The sequence below is a fragment of the Ambystoma mexicanum genome, chromosome 11 (genome assembly GCF_040938575.1).
Source record: "Ambystoma mexicanum isolate Mex_15411 chromosome 11, UKY_AmexF1_1, whole genome shotgun sequence".
Lineage (NCBI taxonomy): Eukaryota > Metazoa > Chordata > Amphibia > Caudata > Ambystomatidae > Ambystoma > Ambystoma mexicanum.
Window position 1 is genome coordinate 1449148344 of NC_090934.1, and position 18473 is coordinate 1449166816.

General features: G+C 45.5%; 1 protein-coding gene across 1 annotated transcript in view; it reads left to right on the forward strand.

Annotated features, from left to right (window-relative positions):
• Positions 1 to 18473, forward strand: part of PLEKHO2 (pleckstrin homology domain containing O2) — a 209438-nt gene that overhangs the window by 169313 nt on the left and 21652 nt on the right. Inside the window, exons 3-4 of the mRNA XM_069625081.1 lie at positions 12114 to 12230; positions 14543 to 14647. Coding sequence (XP_069481182.1) covers positions 12114 to 12230; positions 14543 to 14647 — 222 coding nt within the window. The remainder of the gene's footprint in view (positions 1 to 12113; positions 12231 to 14542; positions 14648 to 18473) is intronic.

Consider the following 18473-nt stretch of genomic DNA (forward strand, 5'->3'; position numbering starts at 1 on the left):
GGCTTCTTTCTTAATAGTGTCGTGAATTCCAAGCTTAATAAACTGGCTTGTCATCTATCCAAGTATTCGCAGACAAGGGTGTCCTTCACAGCCTCTATTTTTTATCAAAGGTCGTTTCACCATTATCAATCAAACTATTGAACTACCCACTTTCTTTATACAATCAACATTATCAGTGCAATGATTGTCAGATACATTAGAGGTCAGATTGCCAGTTATGCGCTATTTAGATTAAATGTTAGCACCTTGGGCAGGAGAGGCAACAAATCAGGTTGCTCGGATCGCGGGCTGAATCCCACACCCTCATCCTGTGTTCCGCGCTGCATGATGGCTGCTTCCTCCACCCTGCCATCTTCCCCCGCCAACCTGCCCTCCCTTCCCCTTGTCTCTTCCCACCCCCGAGCCCCACTTACCTGATTCATTCAGCGGTAACGACACCGCCACCGCTGCAGCTCTGTGTCCCTGCTGGCTGTATGGAGCCCCGCCTTCCAGATCCAAGGTGGCCTTCTTAGGAAAGTAATTTGTTTGAATTAACATCATTCCAACAAAATCAATTGCAGTCAGAACCCCAGGGTTCCAGACTCAAAGCCTGAGGTGCTAACAGCAATAATACCCGATCCGGCGGGCCAGATCGGGTGGTAACGACACTGGGGTCCAGTATTATAACTTGGGCCCCTGCCCGTTGCCACCCGATATTATTACTATAATGCATTCACACAATACTACACAGTTCTTCACAGCCTTTGCTCAAACCCACAAAGGGGAAGCCATTGCAAAAGCAGGCATGGCACTTATGGATGTGAAATGTATTGTTAGGTAAAGCTTCTGTGTTTGCTTTGCTGGGACACCGACAAGATGTGTATATTGCCGACTGGTCTACTTTCTTATTTTCACGAGATGGATTCCTGTGTAGAAACACGGTTCAGACAAGAATGAGCAGTCTGAAAAGACTTTTTGCAAAAACATGTTGGCAACCACTTCATTATCAAACTCCCCCCTCAGTCAGAAGGACAAACACTGCCTTCAAATCTAGGCAACAAAAGTACTTTCCGATTTTATAAACATTATTTATCTCTAACAAAGGTGTTGCAGCTTGATTTCCGGTAAAGATTCTCATGAGATCAATCGCTGCAAGCAGTAAATTGCAATCTCACAAGTCACCATGAATCAAATATAGCCTAGTAGCAATCTAAAATAGGACCTATGTGTGGCTTCTCCTGAGCAGTAAGTCAAGGATAGGGCGTCATTAAACACACCCTAGGTCCACGTCCACAGGAAAAAGCTTTACAACACCAAAATGCTACTCCTAAATCCAACCAGCAGACCACAAAATGATGTAAAGAATGTAAAAATGTAATAAGTATGAGCTTCAAAAGTATTATTACAGGTAAGTATAATTTTCCATTTGTAGAAACAGTGCCATATCATGATTGGTGGCGGAGAATGACTTTCAATGAATAGCACTATTGACTGCAGCGTGAGAGCCATCCTCATACAAGCGATGACCCTGCAGATCTTTGATAGCAGAATGTTTAGGGCTTTAAGCAATTGGCAGGGAATCATGCATGCAGGCTGCATGCGTTTATGTGGCATAAGGAAAGAGGAAAGTATACTGACAATTCTAAACTACTGCCTGTTGAACGTTAACATGGCAGCCATCTTGGAACATGGTTCTGCCCTGTCCAACTCTGATATACTAGCACATTAACAACTCTGTAGTGGGCACTACATATCAAAATGTCACCTTTTTCCCAGGCATGTGCCCAAATATCCTGAACTGCAAACTGCAAAACCTAATACCTGTTCCAGCCCACGAACATTTATGAAGTCACCTTAATCGCACCTAACCACTAAACACAATTGTGGAATGTAGAGCATGGTGAGATCCTTCATGGAATCATATAGCATTATTATATACTGCATACATATATGTAATCTAACAGCCGTCCAAAGAGGATCATTGTCTTCTGTGGAGAAAGTCCATTCACGCCATTTTGAACAATGCCAAATGCTGGGCCAAGTCACTTCACAGATATCATCCGGATGACTGGCTTTTGTGACAGGCTTGTCCCCTCAAACAAAGGACAGTGAAGAGGGAGACCCAAACATGGCTGTGATTACAGCCATCCCACTCTCAGCCTTGCGACAGAGAAACGAGAGATGTACATGGCTTCTGGGCCCTTCCTCCCCATCATTGATGTATCACAGGCCTGAGAAGCGCTACTCACTCAGACAACCATTCAGACCATACCCGGTTGACAGTATTGAAGAGATACAGCTGTCATCAATCGAACAAGTCAACTGACTGCAACTTTGATGAAAGCTGATGACGTCAAGACCAACATCATGACATACATACGTTAGACATGAACCATATAGGCATCCATACACGAAGCTACAAAAAACTTAAGTTTATTGCTGATAGACACAAAGAAAAAGCTTATGACTCACATAGTTAGAGAACTGATACATGTATGCTCTCTGCTATGCAGAAACTGCAAGAAACCTAGCAATGCATGTGAACGGCTTGCCAGCTCTTAATCGCAACTAACATGGATGGCCATGCAAATAAAGATTGGGGACTCCACACCTGTGTCGGATATGTCTAAAAATCGTATTTATAACCTGGATGCCATTACCAACTCCCAGGCCCCTTTGAAGCCCAGAAACAACCTGGAAGGGAAGAAAAGCAAACTCTGGTTTTCACCGGACCTGCAACAACTGAAATCATTGTCTCTTAAGCTCTTCCATTTGTGGAAAGCCAATCAATGTTCCCAATCTCTGGGGTTTACAAAACAGCCGCTAAAGTGTATAAATCGGAGATTGTAGCTGCAAAGAAAAATGTTCACAACTCAAGGATTCCGAACGCTAAGTCTGATGTGAAATAATTATTTAAAATAGTGAAGGAACAGGAGAACATTTCCCCTCTGTTAGCTAATTCCTTAATTAAGGAGTCCTCCTGGTGTAAAAAAAAATCAAGACATGATGCAAAACAAGCTTACCGGCATTAGGTTGGACATAGTTTCAAAAAATTAAAAAATACACTGCTTGTCTACTCCGACAGATGTCAGGCGGGAGGGAGTCTTTTGTTGGATGCCCCTCCATTGCCCAGTTTAATTTTGCACCTATTGGGGTTGAGGACCTGGCTACGGTTGTAGAACAGCTGAAAGCTACCAGGTGCAAAGGAGACCCATGCTCTTCAATGATAATTAAATCCTGTCCGCCCCGTCCGTCTGGATGCTATCTGAAAATTTGTCAACTCTTCCTTATCAGAAGGGTCTGTTCCAGGGGATATAAAAAAAAAGCCTGGGTCACCCCCATACTAAAAAAAAAAAACTGGCCTTGATCTGGAGGTTCCCCTTAAAAGTTGCACTTGGTCTGGTAACTGTCCAAAGCTCCAAGGCTAATAAAACCTTTCCGGTCCAATCCCTAAACACCTTCCATTATAAGCAAACACTATTTTGCAGCGGCCAATCACCTTTATGCTAACCTGTAACTTTTGTATTCATGACACATAGAGGTGGTCTCAGGAGGAACCATCAGATATGGCGTACCCGATGATCATACTAATCCCGTATAGAACCTACATTTAGTATACTGCACGAAACAATCCCTTCCCCTGTTAGGTTTTTGCGATGTAACTTGTTTTTGTGATGTCAATGGTTAACAAAATGGGCTGGAAGGCGCCTGGAGAGTGTGAGCACGTGGAGAATTTTGCGTTCTTCATGTTGAAATCCTCATAATTTTAATTGTTAATAAAGACAGTGAACTTTGTCCTATGGCTGTGTCTTTCGTTTTTTGGGGCTGGAGATTTCCAGGCCCCAGTCCCTCTTGCGAGTACCCGGGGAGACTGATAATAGTTCCCTTGCCACTCTATTACAATGGTATAAGTTATTGGGGGATTAGTTCGATCAATAGACAATATAAGCAAGGACTAATTCTGGGCCACCCTAATAAGCGGTGACTCTACTGTAGTCAATGCAGCGACCTATAATAATTGGAAATTGGCAACTTGTGAAAATTAGACTGTATGATTATATGTTTTGAATGTAAGAATATTTCATTTATGCTTATTTTCGTAATCTTTGATGACATATTCTAATTACGTGGATCGATAAATGTGATTTTGTATTTTATTTTTTTGTATTAAATGTGTAAAAGTTTGTTCTTAACGGAATAAAAACTAAAGGCACAATACATTTAAAAAAAAAGAAGTACTTGTATGCAAAAATTAACATTTGAAAGATCTGAGTTTGACATTTTTTTTGAAAGCACAAAACTTAAAAAATTTAAATTGATAAAATGGTTGAAACAAAGAAGCACAGATTGAAAGTAAATGGGAGGGAAGACATCGGGCCTCATTACAAGTCCGGCGGTAATGTGCCGGTATTACTGGCGGGTTTCTGCCGGACCGTAATGATTTACCGGTGCCAGATTTACCGGAAACACTGGGGGATTACAATCCTGGCATTCCGGAAAGTCAGGCACCAGTAAATTGTAAGTCCCCATTCGCATGGGGACCACGGACGCACCAGTGCCGGTGCTTCTGTGACGGTCTGGCTACCGTCGCCGCTGCGTCCTGCAGGGTCTGCCCTGTCGGAATAGCAGCTCTGGCAGGCAGACTCATAGTATACCAGTCCGGAAACAACAGTGCCGGTAAGCTTACCGGAACCATTCTTTCTGGACCGGCATACTCGTAATGAGCCCCATCATCTGGTTTCAGGAGTGACATGCCTCTGAAGTCTGGAATGAAGGCTAGCTTTAGCGCCTTTAGAAAATGGGGGTCCGGACATTGCATTAATTACATCAGTCACTCCAGATTTAATCATTATAATTGGTTATTTATAACAGACTTAATACCAATGTGGTTTCTCAGTGCAGACCCAGGACTCGAAGCTGTGTTGCTCTGTGTTGTCATGCTTCCAAGACAAGCGTATGGCCACTGCACTATACTACCTGTGAATAAACGCCAAAGACCCCAAGAACCAGCTGTTACATGATGATGCGCTTATTGTGCAATTCCAGGCCTCGAGTGCCGGATCCTGACAGTTTTTCAGGATAGCCCTCATTATTGTTCATGAGGAAAAAATGTGCATACATTTAGAATCCCCGTTTGCAAATATATCTCATGAATATTAATGAGGGGTATCCTGAAAACCAGACATGGACCCGGCCCTTGAGGCCCGGAGTTGAACACCCTTGCATGATCTAGTCTCTTAGCCTGTTTCACAGTTACTTATGGTTCCCTGTCACTGTGGAGCTCAGGAACTTTGGAACCCTTTGATGACTCTCTAAGGGTTCCAGAGAAAGGCAATTGGAAGGAGCCTGTTGGGTGCTCCTGGGGATCTGATGAAACCTGCCTTTCTCATGTTTACACTTGTAAAGATCCTCTTGACTTAAACAACGTCCTCCAGGATCCTCCCTTCTGTGAGTACTACTGGCAACACATATATTTACCATTATACCAGCCTTTGCTGCCACACAAGGTGCTAACTCTATGATAGATTTCACAAGGACAACATCAGCACTTCATGTTGTTTCCCTTTGCTCAGATTAGTAGCAGATGTAGTCCCAGTGTGAAACCCCAGAGGATGATGACATATTAACAAGCTAGAATAATTAAAGACCTTGGCCCTCATTACGACCCTGGCAGATTTCGCGGTGCAAAATGCACCGCGGAGCATGGCGGAAAGCCGCCGATAGCGCCATGGGGGTTGGCGGATTTACCACCCCATGCCGACCTTGGCGGAGCGGTAAATCCCCAATCCCCATTTTACCCTTCCCCATTCCCATTCTTGCCCCATAGGGTATAATGGGAGTGGGGAAGGAGTTAATTACGCCGCCGTAAAGTACGGCGGCGTAATTAACAACGAGGTCCCTTAGCGCCATGGTTTTCTCCGCCCGGTAAAACCAGGCGGAGAAAACCTCCATGGCGCTAAGGGAACTCGTAGTACGGCGGACGGGTCCGCCGCGATTACCGCTGGCGGAATCCCACTCCGCCAGGGTCGTAATGAGGGCCCTTGTATATAGGTCACTAGAAAGGCCATGAGACCTCACATGGTTCTAATTTTGTATAGCACCATTAAAATATTGGTAGGAAATTGTGGAATGCTTTATAAATGCCGTACTCATAACAGAAGTTAGAAGAACATTTGGATGGTTTATGGTCATTCAATCTAAAACCATTGCATCTAATGGCATTCCATCGAAATGTTTCCATCTAAAAAATGTCCATGTAAGGCATTTTTTTTCTCTCTTTTTTTGGGCCCCCCACTACCTCTGTTTTTCACCCTTTTAAATACACCTGAACAAAAATTTACCCTTTACCCCCCAAAACCATGCATTAGATGGACATTTTTTTAGATGGACAAAATTCGATGGAATGGTATTAGATGGAATGGGTTTAGATGAATTGACTAGATACCTTTCTTGACAATGGTTATGTTTTGCAGTGAACGTGACATTTTAAATTATGTTACCATGCGTTTGTACTGAACCAAATCAACACCATGGTATTTTCACAGCTCCAAATCCACTTCTGGGACGTATTGTGCCCCTACCAATATGAATGAGCGAAAGTTTGAAAATAACACATTTTGTGGTTTTGTTAAAACTGCTGCCTTGGCATTGCCTACACTCAACTGCCTGCGTCAACAGAGTGGGGATGGAGTAGAATTATGCCTCTTAACTATCACCATTGGATGGCATGTACGACCCAAGACCATCTTCGCATTCATCCAACCAAACTCAACCCCACAAAGACCGAACCCCTCAAGCAGAACATTGAGTAAGTGTCCTCTCCGCTCAGACGTGGCTATCAGCCAAGATACCCTTGATCGCTGGGGCTTCTGCATTTCGTGTAGGCAGCGTCCTTCCAAGCACACATTGGGCCTCATTACGAGTTTAGCGGCCGGAATTCTGCTACTGCAGAAGCACACTTACCACCACATCTATTGCACTGGCGTTTGACCTTGAATGCGCAGGGTAAAACCTCCACTTTTAGTCCAAAAATCGCCAGATTTACTGTGCGGTAATAACCTCTTGTAGTGAATCTGCAGAAATCCCCATGGTGGTGTCCTGTGGACTCCAAAAATGTGGATTTACACTGCCCTTGTTCTGTGGTAATGGCACAGGCCAGGGTAATTACAGTGTGGTGCAAAAGGGAAGATATACTGGGTCTTCTTGAGCTGGTCTGGGTCTAGTTTTGAGTTGTCGTGACCCACCAACGATATGAGACTCTTCCGTGATTGTCTCATGAGTAAACATTGTTGTAGATATTTGGGTGTGTAATCAGCACCGATTTACATGAAACCCCATGTCTAATGGTCCTGTTATGTTAATGTTAATGTTAAAGATATTTGGACTGTGCACCGTCACCAACGGAATTGGTCCGCAGACGCTCAGGCAGACCTGCAAACAAGAAGATGGGGGGCTGGTTAGTCGGTTTGAGAGGGAATAGGTAAGTGAGAGGGTGATGTCCTGTTGGCAGCTTCAGTTCGGTTTTCACCGTGCGGCGAATTTGGGTGTGAATATCGGATGGATGTGGGACCTCATGTGCTGTTGGTGTGACTTATGTGTTGATTTGTGGTTGTTGTGATGTAGTGAAGTGCGTGCGGTTTGCTGCGTGAGAGGGTGGTTGTGTGGATTTTTGAGTGAGATAAGTATGCAGAGGTTTGATCTATTGGGTTAGTGGGTTATTTACAATCCCTGGTTCGTTCCTTTCTATTCCCTGTCGGTGATCCACTGCCACCCATGTCCACCATGCAGGCCAAGATATTATTGACATACCATCCTTACCCTTCCATCGTGATCCCTCCCTGCTCATTATATGGTATGATTCTATCTGTATTTCAATTGCCTGGGTTTACTTTGTAGGCTAAGATATTCTATCTTTCGGTTGCTAGGATATGCCGTACATTGCTCTTTCAATACTTCAGTTAATGGGCGGTAGTTTAGGGAGATGGGGGATCGGCATCTACTCTCAGCAATGATTCCGCTGTGTAAGTGACCCCTAGGCATTCTTTCTAGTTACGGGGTGAAGAGCCAAGATTTGAGGAGTTTTCTGAATAGGAGGTGATCTCTTGTGTTACGTATGTTCTTTGGTAGATCTTTTATTGTAAGGTTTTGGTTCCAAACGGATGTCGCTGCTGGATCTAAGTGGCCTTGTTGGGTGGTGTAAATGAAAAGTTTCTCTTAGGGACTCAGCGCCTTGGCCGTGGATTGCTCTGTGCGTTATGCACATTTATTTGAACTTGATTCGCTGTTTTATTGGTAGCCAGTGTAGCGTTTTCAGTGCTGGTGTGATGTGCTCCCTTCGAGGTAATTTGAGGAGCAGTCCAGCTGCTGCATTTTGAATGCGTTGGAGTATTTTTAGGAGTTGTTCTGGCATGCCCAGATATAGGCTATTGGCGTAGTCTACTCTGAACATGACGAGAGCGTTATGCTTATTTTCATAAAGTGTTCAATCCTACAATGCCGACATGTGTTTCGGGTCAATTGCTTTTCATCAGGGCTGTCAAATGTCACACAGTGTTAATGTATAATATTTAAAACTGATCAAAACATAATACAATTGACATAACTGGAAAAATGCACAAGACATGCGACTAAAGAAGCAGATTTATCGCTGATTTACCAACAAACTTGTAATAAGGCCCAGTGTCAGGAAAGAACAGGCAGCCTGGTAGCAAATTGTTCATGTGCCCTCCATGTCGAAAACAAACCTTTGTGCTGCTATTCAGGTCGCAGGGTCTCATTACAAGCTTGGTGCTATTTTGGCTATGAATCTGCTGAAATACCACCAAACGGATGTACTGTTACGCTTGGACTGGTAATTACTGCCAATTACTAGTGGTGGTACAGCAGTGTTAAATCCCTATTTATGGAGTCCATAGAACTCAATGGGGATTTTGGTGTAATTGCCACCGCCTATAATACAGCCAGCGGTAATTCCACCAAAATTATGATTTTTGGCAATAAGGTCGCCTTTTCCTCCACTGCACGGCCAAAACCATAGTTGGATGGTGCGGGTTGGCCCTAGTCTGTTACTGCCGCATTACAGCTGATTTTAGCTGCACCACCCAACTTGTAATGATGCCCTGAGTCCTGAAATGGAATTGCAAAGGTCTTGGCCCTCCGCTGGCATCAGGAGCTCATCTTGTGTACTCTTAAAAAGCTTGACCCCAGGCCACTGCACAGATCCACAAACCACAATGAAAAGGTGAGCACATCAACCCAATGAAGTCCAGATCCTCGTGCAGCAGGCTTGTCTCATTTTGAAGGAGTGCTGCATAATTTTCTAGGCAGCAATGATGAACTACAGAGGCCATTGACTGCTCGCCAGTGCCAACTTAAATGGAAATCTACAGCGAGGGAGACGTTTCCTGTATTGTATAATATGTATGCCACGTTGCGCTTGTGAGCAGTTTGCTTTCGTTGGGTAATCTGGGCAAGGGGGTGGATAATGGTATTATAGGTCAAACATGGATTTCTAACGGGCTCTATTAGGTAGGCAGGGATAGCAGGTCTCCTCCTCACACAGCATATTAGGGTCCTAGATGAATAAAAGAGAGCAGCTCGGCTCACTTTCTTCTTGGGTTGCCCGTATCCTTTGATTCATTTCGCTTCTGGAGATGCGATACAAGCTGAAAAAAAAGGTCTGCCGCTCACCCAGCAGCAAGCTTCCATTATTATGCAGTCGGCACTTCCTGCTGTGGGATGGCACTTCCTCTTTGTGCTGACTCAGGCCAACACTTGGATTAGATGGTATTTATTGTATTATTACCCAGCGGGGGCGTGGCTTTGTCCTCCCAGCCAATGGGAAGGCTCGAATAGGGGTATTACCATGCAGTAATCCTGCGGCTGTGAGCCTCCTCATGGCTGCAGGCTGCCATCTCGCCCGCCGTGAAACAAGGTAAGTGCCCTCCTCCATCCCCCATGCCTTTTTGCCTCGGATATCCCTCCCTCCTCCTCCCGCCCCACTTCCATTCTCATTCTGGTCCTGATCAGGAGCGGACGTGCCGGGTGCACTTCTGTCCCCAGCGCGTGCACTCGCGATCTGCGACACGCCATGGAAAGGGAGAAGGGACTACGCTTCGCACGGGCCTATAACTATCGGCCCCGGAGCATTACCTGATGTGCTAATGCCCTCCCTCCCGTCTCAGGGCTTATTGCTCAAATCTGAAAATGGGTTAACCCTAAGCAAACTTCCAATGTCATCCTTAAGAAGACCCACTTTGGACAGGGGAGTGTTGTCTACTTATCAATGAACACACCCGGTTCTGTGATCATAGCTGTCTCAAACATCTGGGCGTCTTCCCCAGGGTTGCGAAAGAGAATCGGATGAAGGACAATGTGGACTCAGGCTAAGGGAGAAATATGATATGATATAATGGGTTATTTATAACGCACTTAAGCGGCCCTGCTATAAAGGAGGGAGGGGCTTAAACGCCTGATTCCCAATGTTTGTTTTCCATTTGCGCATGCAACCACACTCCTGTACAGTGTTTTGCTTTTGCATAGGCATGGTCTTGCCATTTCCCAGGCACTGCCACAATGGCGCTACCTGGCCATAAGATTGCCACAGTTGAAAATGGCGTTAGTACCTGGGCATATTGTGCCAGTGCCTTGCCAAAGAGCCAAAACTGATGGCTTTGCCAGGGCTTCTTTTTAACAGAAATTCACGCAAGCCACAGTGGCAAGGAAACACGTGTTGTATGTAAATCAGGGGCCTGCAGGCACACTTGATTAAGACATTCTTATTACAACTGGAGGAATTTACAGCTGGAAATAAACCATTTGACATCCTATTAAAAGCACAGAGCTAGCTCAAAAAGACCCAAAGTATGGGGTGGATTGGGGAGTGGTAGGTAGCGGGTGGGAATGGCCAAATGGACTTGCAGGGCCATGGGTGCCCAGAGGCATACTCCTACCCCACCTCTCTTTTATCGTCACCTCTCAAGCCAGTAGTTTTGGGTTATTGACTGTGCTTACAGTGTCAACGAACCTTATCTAAAAAATACAGATATGTGCTTTGTTCAATTCACGAAAAGCCACGAATGTGGGTGTCTGCTTCATAGCCAATGCGCTTGCATGCAGAGGCGTAGCCTGGATTGTCTAACAAGTGGGGCCTGAAGCTAATTAAGTTGGACCCACCTTTGTGGCATAAACATCTGTAAAGGCCTGCACAGAACTGCTGAGTGGTCATTTAAAGATTTTGGGTGGGCCTTGCCCACTCAGGCCCTACCCTGTCTACGCCTCTGCTTGTATGAAAACATGCTCGTGCAGCTGCCTGGACTTCAGAGTTGATAGCACACACCGCTTTTCTATTCTGGTTAATGATTTTAAACCGAGAGAATACACATCACAACACTACAGGTTTATCTTTATATGACCAGACAAACATGATACAATTGTCATACAAACACATCCAGGTAACAGAGTGGCACATTAAGGCTTGGGTCCTTTATGAGGACCACGTCAGTCATCCCTGGTTCCCTTTGCAGTCTGTCCTAAGCCTATTTGTCCGCATGATTACACATGTGTTGCTGCATGAAGCCAATGTTTTATCAGTCTGGTTGCCCTGTGCCTTATTTTTAGGTATTGCCATAATTGACCTAAAAACATTTGACCCAAAACATTTGATCGAATTTTATTTACCTTTTTTTGGTCACATTTTATTAAATATATATATGGTGGTGGGTAAGGGCATAGATTAGGTTGAGGGGAAGTGGGGGGGGGGGGCGTTTGCGGGGGTCTCCTCCCACATTTTCCACATTTTATACTGAAAAAAAGGTCAAATAAATTCGATCAAATGTGATTAGGTCAAATGTGATTAGGTCAAATAGACCCAAACCTTATTTTTCTACCATGGACATTTTATGGTTAGTCTGTGGCTATTCAGTGGAAAGAATGGTCTTGGTTTGCATTCACTTTGCCCAGGGTCAGTCAGTGCCATCTGCTCTGGAGCCATTGGTCCTCTTGCAACCCATCTGAGGGTGCCATTGCGCAAGGCCCTCCAGACTTGGGCAGCGAGACCTTGTGAGACGTCAGGTGCGGCTCTTGTCTGAAACATGGGGTCCAGTGAATAACAATGCATTTCCTTCCGTGCTCAGGATGAACAGAACTGCCTGGAGACGGTGGAACTGGAGAACTACGACCGCTGTCAGGATTTACACGCACTCCTCAAACGGAAGAACCGCTTCATTTTAATACGATCACCTGGTAAAAAGGTAAGCGAAAACCGTACGATCTCCTTAAATTACCAAACCGTGCTTGCCATGGTTGGCCTTTGGGCCCCCTTCTTCGGGGGGGGGCGGTGGCAAGTTTCAGGTGGTGGTTCCTCTAAGGGAGATCACATCAACCCAACACATATCTCCAGGGAAATGGGGTGCAGTCCGATACCTTACAGGGTTAGACAACGTGGGGCGCACCAGCTGATCCCCTGGGAAAAGAGGGTGCTTCCGTTAGCAGCACCCAAACGCTCCCATTAGTCAACAGCTTCTAGAAGCTCAATATACCCAGTGATCGAAGTGAGTGTGAACGTTGGGTAGCGGCGTTCCACTACTTATTCCGGCACACTTCTACCACTGAGTATACCTCAGAAGTGGGAGGTTTTCCGTGCAGTGTTCCTGGTAAGAAATTAAAAAAAACACCGGCAGCCAGCGTTTAAACCCCCCCACCCCCACCTCCCATATGCAGGAAGTATTAAGTTCAGCTCTTGACATGTTTTTGGTCTTCACAGCGGGTTTCGGGATAACAGGTAGCAGCTATTCACAAAATGGAATATGGATGTGTGTGGCGGAACATGCTGAAGAGGGATGCATAATGCGACTACCCTCTGCCCCACCTACGAAAATTCATGACACGGAACAAGGCCAGGAAACATTGCAATCACCCAGTCTATTTCGGACGAATCCCCAACGGACCAATGGTTGACAAGTATGTCAAGAGGCACCCCCTCAGCCAGCCCTACCGACCAGGTGCTGTAAAAATTTACCCCCGAGTGGACGAGGAGCCCCAGGCTACAACTAAAGACAACAACTTGCAGTTGACTGAGTCCTCTGTTTTTCCTGTGGAAAGTGTTGGGCCTTCCGAGAGTCCACAAACTCCTAGTGGCCCTCTAGCATACCTGGGAGGTTGTCCCAACAATCCAGTTAATATTAAATACATTGATACTGTCCCTTTGAGGAAGTGCTACCGATTTTAAGTCTCTGGTGTGGTCCAAGTTGCCATGGTTTCCAAATATAGCATGTGCGGCGCAAACAGATATCTGTGCTCCTGCTCTGAATGTGGTCAGATTCACATGGTTTGTCCCAGCAACACATGTGTCCTCTCTGCACCTGTATGGTTGGGACGTGTGCCCTGATCCTTTTTGGGCACAAGATGTTGCTGTACTTATTTATTTATTTTTGAATTTTTTACAGCGCACAAAACCCTCAAGTATCTCGGTGCTAGTTGCATTAGGATACAAAGTTACTCGTTACATAATGATAAAAGAGGTACAAAGCAACAATGTTGCATTGGGAAAACAGGGGGGGACATCGTTCAACAGAAATGTACCCCTGAAATGTGGTTCTCTCTTTAGAAGAGAGGGGGCGCTGTTTATGATATGATATTTATAACGCGCTTAATACCCAGAGGCTTCCAAGCACGGACCCGGAGGATCGAACCTGTGGTGCTCCGTTGCGTCTTGCTTCCAAGGCGAGCACGTTTCCCCTGAGCTATCCTCCCAAGTCACAGTTCGAAACAAACATGATATAGTATTTTCAAAACATATGGGATTATTTTGCACAAGTTAATATGGAACTGCGCAGCAAATTGACTACAGAAAAGTAATAATAGTATATCATTTGATATTTATATATGTTTAAAACATCATTTGATATTAATATAGCGCTTTTATCTAAAGCACTTTACATAGCACATATTTACTAACATTAATATTATTACCCGATCGAAATAATCAACGCTTATCAAGGGCTGTGGCAGTATCCCGGTGGTAAAACTGCCGGGATACTGTCAACGCAAATAGCGTTACTGCTACTCGGTCTGGCGCTATTAGCTCTGGATCACTAGCAGCAGTATGGCGGTAAATCCATTGGACCCAATAGGGTTTTTAGACGCTATTAGCACCTGTGCAATTAGTGCTGTGCTCATAGTGCCAAAAACGGGTGGAAAGTTGAGATTTTTACATCCAGCATAAAGCTTGAGGACGAACTCAAACTTTCCACCCGATTCATGATTGGGACAACCCTTAAATGCGGCGGAAATAGCGTTACCGCCGCATTTAAGGGCTCCAGCCCAACTCGTGATGAGGTCCACTTCAGTAATACTTTCTGCAACCAATCAATGCTGCTGGTCGGCATTGCTTTCACCTGTCGCAATAATGGGGTGAAACAAGGAAAGGGGGATTGATAACCAATTTTATGAACTGCATTACCGTCCCCGGCAGAAGCTGCACCCCATTACCACCCCACCCTCTCAGTTTGCCCCCCCACCCCCGAAGATCAGGTTTGTCTAATTGTCACTATTTTCACTGCAGGTTCAAGACATCAAATTTCAAGCAAAGAACCTTGAAGAAAAGCAGGCCTGGATCAAGTTTTTCAGCGAAGGCATCAACAAGGGCAAAAATAAGATTTTTGACGAGGTGAGAGTGTGTGGATTTCTGCAGCTAATTCACCTGTTTGTGTTTGTATTTGGTTATTGCTTTCCACACCAAGACAGGGCTGGAGACAACATCAGGTAAGCTCCAGACCCGTTCATGCCAGGGACGATGACCTCAGTGGCAGAGTGCTATATGAGTGCAGCACCATAGACTCCTCCGAGGCCTCTAGCCCTGTCACCACCTAGGCCAGGGTTGTCCGACTGCAGGCATGGAGGGCGGGAATCTTGACAGCTTTTCAGAATATCCCTCATTAATATTCATGAGGTACATTTGCATAAATGTATGCACATGTTTATCCATGAATATGAATGAGGGATTTCCTGAAAACCCGTCAGATTTCTGGCCCTCAAGGCCTGGAGCTGGACAACCCTGACCTAAGCACTGCAAAACCACCGGTGACTTGGTTTCTGAGAGAGCCCCAGGGGGTACTGGAGGAATGGGGGTACATGGGTTATCTGATCTCCTTGTCCTCTGTGTACACTTCCAGTTGAGTGTTTTGGTAAAAGTGGGAGTGGTAATTGATAATATTTGGCCTGGCTTCCCCTCCCACTCAACCTCGGCAAATCAGTAGATGAGGCAACACCTCAGAACTTGTAGAGAAGACCAGTGTCAAGGTGCCTTGGCTCTGTGTGTTGGTGTTACAGTCACAGCAGACCCGTATCATTTTGTACCCATGATCTAACAGTGTTCCTTCACAGTGATCTTTGTACAAATGAGTCCAAACCCGAAATCCTGTTGATAAACCTGTGCAGGTTCGCAGACCCCAAAGGCACAGGTTTGTGGATCCTTGTGGGTGGTTCGCACGCACTGAATACTGTCTACACTGGGTGTGGCTTCGCAATGCACCAATGCACTGGTTTGTGGATTCAAGTGAGTGATTCATGGCCTCTATAGAGAGGCTGTGTATGCTAAGAAAACAATTCCTGAGTTTATACTGTGGAGTTACAAAATGGCCACCAAGACTATACTGTGGAGTTACCAAATGGCTGCCAAGACATCCTGACTCATGTGTGAGTCCACAAAATCTTACAAGAGTTTGGGTGTCGAGCGGGAATGTACACTTTCCTTAGGAATGTATCAAGGTGGTCCAGAAGTCCTTAGACGTTGGTGAGTCTTCATCCAGACATTGCTTCCAAGTCTGCGGGATGGCCCATTGGCGAGCTGTGGGCCATGCTGGGAGGTCAGTTCCCATTCTCTGTGTTGGGTTGTCCCCTTCCTCTGCTGGTGTATATGGTGCCATGCATGAAGGCCAAGTCCCTTCGGTATGGTACTTTGCAATAGTCATGACCATAAGTGTGTGTTAAATAACTCACTAAGAAAGAGACACGCTCTAGTGGGTACTGTTCCTCCGCTTGGATGGGCAGGTTTGGGAGAAAACCTTTTTCAGGTATGGGGTCTTGTGGAACAGTGCACTCGAGGTCCAGAATCAAGGGACTTGCATTGCTACAATAAAAGTGAGAGTCCATTGCTCTTAGCCCACTGTTTTCCTCACACATTACATCCACACCCTAAATCCTCCTGAGGGCCTGGCGGCTATTGAGTTCACGGCTTGCACTATATTATCCAAGGAAATTGGCCCATGAAGGCTTAATCCCTCCCACATTTAGGGAGTTCCAGACAGAAGGCGGCACTCTCCATGCCCCGGGCACCGATCAGAAAGGAGCGCTGCAGCAAGGGCCCGAAGAATGTATTTATTTATTTATTTCATTTGTATAGCGCGCAAGCAGCCCGAGGGCATTGAGGCGCATTTCTCCCCTGAGTATTTACAATGTAACTTTTATTAATGTTGCAGAAGCAGGAAGCATACAGTGGCGGTTGACAAAAGCTTGCACAGGCGTTAGCAATACACCCTGTACGATAAAGCCAAAGCCGTGAGTGCTTGGCTCAGCGTTAAGATAGCCCATGCCTCCAATCATTAGCATCGCTTTATGAAGCTAAATATCCTCTGAATTGGGATGAAAGATGCATCTAATGGCCCAAAGCAAGTCATAAAAGCTACTCAGCCTCATGGACTCAGAGAACAGGAGGGTCAACAACATTGGGGAACATTACAAGTGGGCCGGACCGGTAAAAATGGCAGAATACCAGCTCCAGCATTTTTACTGGACCGGCTCACTTCATGACTGCATGGAATTGGGAAATTACAGGCACTGCGCCGCCCATAATTTCTCGCTAATATCGGGATACCGGGCGTCAGAGACAGTAAGTGCAGTTTGCCGGTATCCCGCCGGTAATGAGGGCCAATGTGTTGAAGGCCCCACTCACAAACAGCTTTCAAAACCGTCATCCAGCCCTCCACCAACCAAATACTTTGAGGCTGGCTCCGCCCCTGTGTGCATTTTGTATCTTTCTCATGTAACAGGATTGCAGTTTTGTACAGTGTGTTTGTGCTTGATCCATATCAGACTGCAAAGCCCCACTTCTGGAAAATCTGCCTACAGAACCCCTTCTAACTCACTGCACTGGAAAAATCCATGCTCACCTGTTTAGAAACTCTGGGGTCACCGAAGCATTAGAGGGCTTTCGTATCAAAGCGCGCGCGACCTACTATGCATGCAGACGGATTGGAAATGAAATATGCAAGTACAAGGTCTCAGTAGTCCTTACATAGATATCACATTTTAGGGATGGCTACCAAGTCTCTGGCAATACTTTCAAAGTCCTAGATTTTAATAGAAACTGGATAGCGGATGTACAAGTAAGTTAAATGATCAGAAAAGAAACTCATCGAACATCATCTCGTTTATGCTAATAAGGTCTGTCTCACCAGAATTGGGGGAGGGGGGCGTTGGATCTCTCGGATAGGTTGGTTTGCACCGAAAGTTCCAACCCTTCAAAAAGTCCGAAAATACATACCACCAAAGGTCCGAACACCAAAAGTTCGAACCTTTGGTGCTATGCATTTTAGGTAGATAAAAAAAACAAGACTGTGGGGGTCATGGGGGTGTACCCCGCAACACCCCGCTCACCATACAGTGAGCGGGGTTTGCGGGGGACACCCTTGCAGCTGCCCAACAAAACAAAAAGTAAAAAGGCTGCAGGGGCTGCGGGGGTGTCCCCCTCAACACCCCGCTCACCATACTATACAGCAGCTCATCGACCAAAAGTAAAAAAAAAAAATAAGAAAAGAAAAGGACCCTGCGGCCCAGTTAATGGTCACAAAAGTGAAAGGGAACCAGCGTCGCAGGGACGCAGCACGTCGGAAAGAAAGGTAAGTAGGGGTGTGTTGGGTGTTTTAGTGGGGGGGTGTTGGGGGTGTGGGTGGGGGTGTCGGTTTGTGTGGATGTGGTGTTTTTTTTAATGGATGTCCGCATGGGAAGTGTACGAACAATTTTGTAGTGCGCACATTTCCCATGCAGACTTTTTGTATGCAGTGATTTCCATCGTGGGAAATCACGTGGATTCAGATACAGCCCTCACGACAGAAGTTTGTAGGAAACGTAAAGCTTCACAATAGTGTCGAATCTGTAGGATTACAAGGCTTTGTGGACCATTCCCTTTGGTGTTGTTTGCTCTGTACTTGCAACTCTTCATTAGAAGAAATAGAAAGCCAGCCACCCAAACACATGACATTGGTCTCCTTCAACCAACATTCCAGGGAAAACAATGTAGCAGAGTCCGGAGACTGCACAAAAGTGCCGTCTACAGTCCGTCTCTAAATCAAATATCATCAAAACGGCTATCTCTCAATATGATACCACCAGCAATAACTCATTGTGTGTCTCAAAGTAAACTGAACATCCTGGATTGAACCCATCCAACCACGATCGATACAATCAAATTCAAGCCACAACTCTAATTACAAGCA